Source organism: Austrofundulus limnaeus, unplaced genomic scaffold (assembly GCF_001266775.1).
Source record: "Austrofundulus limnaeus strain Quisiro unplaced genomic scaffold, Austrofundulus_limnaeus-1.0 Scaffold166, whole genome shotgun sequence".
Taxonomy (NCBI): domain Eukaryota; kingdom Metazoa; phylum Chordata; class Actinopteri; order Cyprinodontiformes; family Rivulidae; genus Austrofundulus; species Austrofundulus limnaeus.
The window spans coordinates 168,977-173,873 of NW_013952568.1; the positions used below are offsets into that span (position 1 = coordinate 168,977).

General features: G+C 40.6%; 1 protein-coding gene across 5 annotated transcripts in view; it reads right to left on the bottom strand.

Annotated features, from left to right (window-relative positions):
• smtnb (smoothelin b) overlaps positions 1–4,897 on the bottom strand; it is a 49,806-nt gene that overhangs the window by 23,059 nt on the left and 21,850 nt on the right. For 4 of the 5 annotated variants that reach the window (XM_014017326.1, XM_014017324.1, XM_014017325.1 and 1 more), the window contains exon 6: positions 1,765–1,852. In XM_014017326.1, the coding sequence (XP_013872780.1) occupies positions 1,765–1,852 (88 nt within the window). Of the gene's footprint in view, positions 1–1,764; positions 1,853–4,643; positions 4,767–4,897 lie in introns of those variants that run through there. The other variant, XM_014017327.1, reaches the window with a different exon arrangement.

Sequence of the window (4,897 nt, forward strand, 5' to 3'; positions counted from 1 at the left end):
ACCCCACCCACCCCAAAAAAATATGTATTTTTTTCCTACATTACACAATTCTTTTCACCTTTTTTAAATGTTGGAGAAACGCAAAATAATTCTAATGTGCTAATACTATAATGTATCTGTGCAAATGGTAATAAACTCTACTGTGCAGCAGTTTTCTTCCTCTGGGTTCTGTTGGAACAACCTTTCATGGCCAGTCATTGAAACATTTTCACTAAAGCTGTGGATAAACCACACTAACCTCCACCCTAACACCTACTTGTATTGTTAGGAAATAACACAATTGAGCAAACTGTGTTTTGAAGGCACACTGSTGTTATTAGTGTGGCTTCATGGACRCTCACATGGAGAAGATTAAAGACTCCTGTATGGCCTTTAACTCCTGGTAGTTCAACAGATGTGCCTGTTTTCAGCCCAGTCGCTGGTTTACTGTGAGAAATTGTATTAAGAGTGTTACTGTTCTTTTAGGAACTCTTTTGGAAACAAAAACATAAGGTAAATTCCACCGAGAGCCTTTGAAAACATTTCATTTCCTAAATCATAGACCTTCTTGCTCCTGTTTGTGCTGGGACTGTATGGGCTTTTGCCACACATATTATATATACATACATTTTGTTGACCTATCCCCTTAAAGTATACACCTTTGTTTTCCCACAGTGGTCCATTTGGCTGATCCTAGTTTTGGTCTGGCTTTAATTGTAAGGCAGGAACAAATCAAAAACAGTGGGGAGTTTCTCTGCCACGTCAAAAGCAAGCCTACGTTCTGTTCTGGTATCTGCTTTATTTAGCTGAGGTGTGGTTTTTGGGTTTCTTTTTGTTCTGACCCGTAAGCCCCCACACCATCGAGTCAATGTGAAGGACAACTGAGCCAAGCCCAGACCACACAGACAGACATTTATTTTGACCGTTTCCCAAGCAGGAGCTTAAAAGAATGATTAAAAGCGTTACCGCAATGTTGCATTTTGTGGTTTATAATCCTGTGCTTAAATATCTCAAAACGGGACAAACAATAATTAGGTTTTTACTTAAATTTATTGCTTGTTAACACAAGATTTTTGTTGTTTTATGAGCTACTTATTAGCTCCGTAAGCATAAATGCTCATTTCCAAGACCTCAAGTGAACAAAGCACATTCATTCTCCCTTCAATTCATGCATTTATGTTACATTATTGATGTCTAAACCAACAGACTCCCTAATGATATGAGTTGACACTTAAACTTGAGTGATTCCAAACACTTAATAACTTTAGATGAAGTGTCTAAACTAATGACCTCCTGACCACCACCTCAGGAGAACGACTCCTTTGGCTCGGCATTTCTGCCRGTGCTGAAGCGGAAAATGACTCTGCAGCACATGAGAACAGAGGTGATCTGTGTGAGCTGTGATGTTAGAGCTAATTTAAACTTGACCTTTAGCTGAATGTTTACAGTATATGCACGTTTTTCTATTTCAGTGGTTCAGAATGTGTGACGTGTAAACATGATGTCAGTGAGTTCCGGTTGGTCCAGTTTAAAAAATGTAAAGGAAATGCAGCTTTTTTGAACACTTAAATACATCTCTAATTTCAGGGTTGTTACATTTAGTGCAATGCCAAATGTTTCTTTTAATAAAAAACAGGACACTAATTGGCAAGACATAAGGAAAAAACAAAAAAATAATAAAGAATAATTTGGAGAAAAGTATAAACACAACAAAATCATTCCACAAAAAAAATAAACTTTAGACATCATTGGTGTCTGTTTTCCTTTTTGTTTGTAGTTTTTTACCTTTCCTCTGAAGCTCTCTGCTGTGTTGAGTCTGTTGGTTCAGAGATCTGATGCACTCCAGCTCACTGCGACTCTCCCTCTCAGTCTCCTGTGGGAAACAGAACAAAACTTACTGTTCTCCTGTTCAGCTGTGAAAGCACTAAACACTTAACATTTATTCCTCCCCTCACTAAGTCACAAAACGTGTCCACCACTGTCACACCGCCAACCCAAATCAATTACAAGCTCAAGTGTTTCAGGTCTGCACTTTTTTTGTGTGTGTGTTGTTGGAGGTCGAGGTCAAAAGCTCCAGACATAATGAGCAACACCAGCTGGAAAAGTACAGCCGTCTGAGAGAAGAGGTCAAAAAGAGTCAACACATACAATCAGGACGTCACGCAGCACGGCTGCAATAAGTGCTGCAGCTTTTCTGCCACCAGTTAGCAACGAGAGGCAGCTGCAGAAAAGGCAGCGCATTCAGGAGAGGCTGGAGTATTTTGGCTTATGGGAAAGAAACGGGTGAAGCGTGGAGGAGGAGAGATGGAGATACCGACACTACCGTTGGGCCTCTTTGACCTTGAGCTTCTCCACAGGAGAATCAGCTGCAWAAATAAGGCTCCTCTGATTGTGTGTGTGTCTGCGTGTGTGTGCACGCACACATCCAAACAAACCCTTTAAAAATCACATCTGCTCATTTTATTAATCCCCGATGCGCTGGAGACTTGTAAACTTTTAAAAGAAAAAGCTCCTGTGTGGAGGTTCATGTGTTATGCATCATCTTAACAAAGAACCGCATCAAGCCTCAAAAGATAGAAACTTTAAAAAGGTCTAAGTGAATTTTGGAACAAAAACAGAACCAGCTCATGTGCGAGTAAAAAAATGAACACATCAAACACATAAAGAGAATCGGTTTATAAGTTTAATCCTAGAAAAGATGCTTACAAAGTTATATATTGTTTTGTAAAACAACGCTGGTACAATTCYAAGTTTACTCTCCTTTGTTTGTCACAATCACAAAGTTTCACAGATATGACCTGTTGCTGTCAGACCTGTTTAAGCAGCTGAGAAACTGAAACAAAGTTGACTGTTTTGGTTGAATTGACATCACTCACTCTACAACACATCTCCTTTCTGTCTTTTAAGTTTATGCTCTTGAGCTGGTCTTCCAACATGGAGATTGGATCATCCGAACAGAGGGCATGTCATCAGAAATCATAAACGGTTTGAAAATTTTAGAATATTTTTCATCAACGCAATTAGCGATTGAAGCGGACTCAAAGTTTACATGTTACTGTAGTTTAAAAGTTAAAGTTTTGCTCTGGTGAATATGACCTTCCTCACCTTGAGAGGATTACAGGGCAGGGCGGCTCAGACACAAAAGAAAACTAAATCAGGAGAAAGAAACACAAACCAGAGAGAAGAAACCGGGAAAAGAGCAGCTCTGATTTTAGCCTACGAGGTTTTATTTTGTAAATACGACTAGTTTTCAAGGCAAAACCAACAGGAATGGTTAGTTTGTGAAGCAAGTCTTGTATGTATGTCAATTCATTTCCCAGCATCCTCTTTTTCCATAAAAATGTCTTCTTAGCATTGTGTGACTTGTAAAGCCAGGCACACCACAGTGGGAAGCTGTAATTTAGTGGAACCCTCCCTTAATGAGTCGTTAAAGTGGCTGATGAGTCTGAAGAACAAACAATAAAGAGAATACATTAAAGTGAAGTGATGCAAAATGACACAAAGGACACTGTCCCCCTGAGAACGAGTCTGCTGCCCCTCACCCTCTCCTGCTTCTAGACAGCCATCGTTTCAAAACTCGCACTGAATCAAAGAAGAAAAGGAAAAGATAGAGCTGAAGTGGAGTTGGAGAGTAAAAGCTGGGGACCGGTGCCAGCCTCCATGCTGTCATTAGTGGCTTTTCTCTGGCCCAGACAGCCAGGACCTGACACCGACACCATCCCACTCCAGCACACAACAAACCTCACGACCCATCTGGCCACAGGAGTCTGTTTATGTCAAAAATATGAGCACAAAATTAAAAAGAAACCAACACAAACACAACAATCTGTTCTGGTGACCACAGGAAGGCGTGGGTCCACGGAAAATATACAAAGAAGCACACACCTCCTTCAGCAACCACTGCAGGCAACTGCAAATTATTACTCCAGTTTTTCCATTAAATATAAAGCCGCCACACTGAGGGTCTTCAACGCTTGCACGTGGAGGAAGTAGAAACCTGGCAGCTCACTTTCCATTACTGCAGTTTGAAGAACCGCACAGTTGGCTCTGCTTCAATAGCAGCAAAATAGCAAAATAGTAGCAATCATCTTCAGTCTGGACCGAGACCATCATAAATCTTCAGCTCAGACTCATTGCTGTACTACTAATCTGAACTTATTTTATTTTCTTTACCCCCTACAGCAGCCTTTATCGACTCTTGTTGAACCATCCGTGCTGTGTACGATCAGACCTGGTTCAACAGATTTAACATAAGCTCTTCTTTCCTCAAAAATCTTCTTTTATAAGGAGGTGAATCTACAAACAATATATCTGCCTACCTGAACTCACCTGAGCAGCATGCAAATCTTTAAAATAATAAAAGACTTCACAGTGAAGTTCATCTTATGTTTCAGAAACTACCTGTCGATTAGTTGATCTGCTTTTTAAAAACAAAAAACAAAAAGTGATCTCACAGCAATAAACCTTTATGTGCACAAACCTGAAATGTCAACACAGAAGCAGGTACTCCTCATAATCCAASCAGATGAAAACAGACACAGACTAATTAAGAAAACCTTTCAGTTACTCTTTCAAAGTGAAGTGAAAAGAAAGTTAAAAAAAAGTCAGATGAGCGTTTGATGTGAGAAACCTCAGCTGAAAATAAAAATCAGAGTGACATTTACCTCCTTTTCCTTCTTCCTCTCTGTCAGAAGTAACCTTTCTGGAGACGGGACGTCCGCTATTCTGCTGCTCTGCTCCCTCAGCCACATCACACACACCCATTTACACCACCACAAACACACACACTCACGTAATACCAACAGGCCACTCCCTCAACTTCCCCTCCCTCCCAGTCTGTCTCCAAAGGGATCGGACCCCTACCCCACACACACACACACACACACACACACACACACACACACACACACACACACAC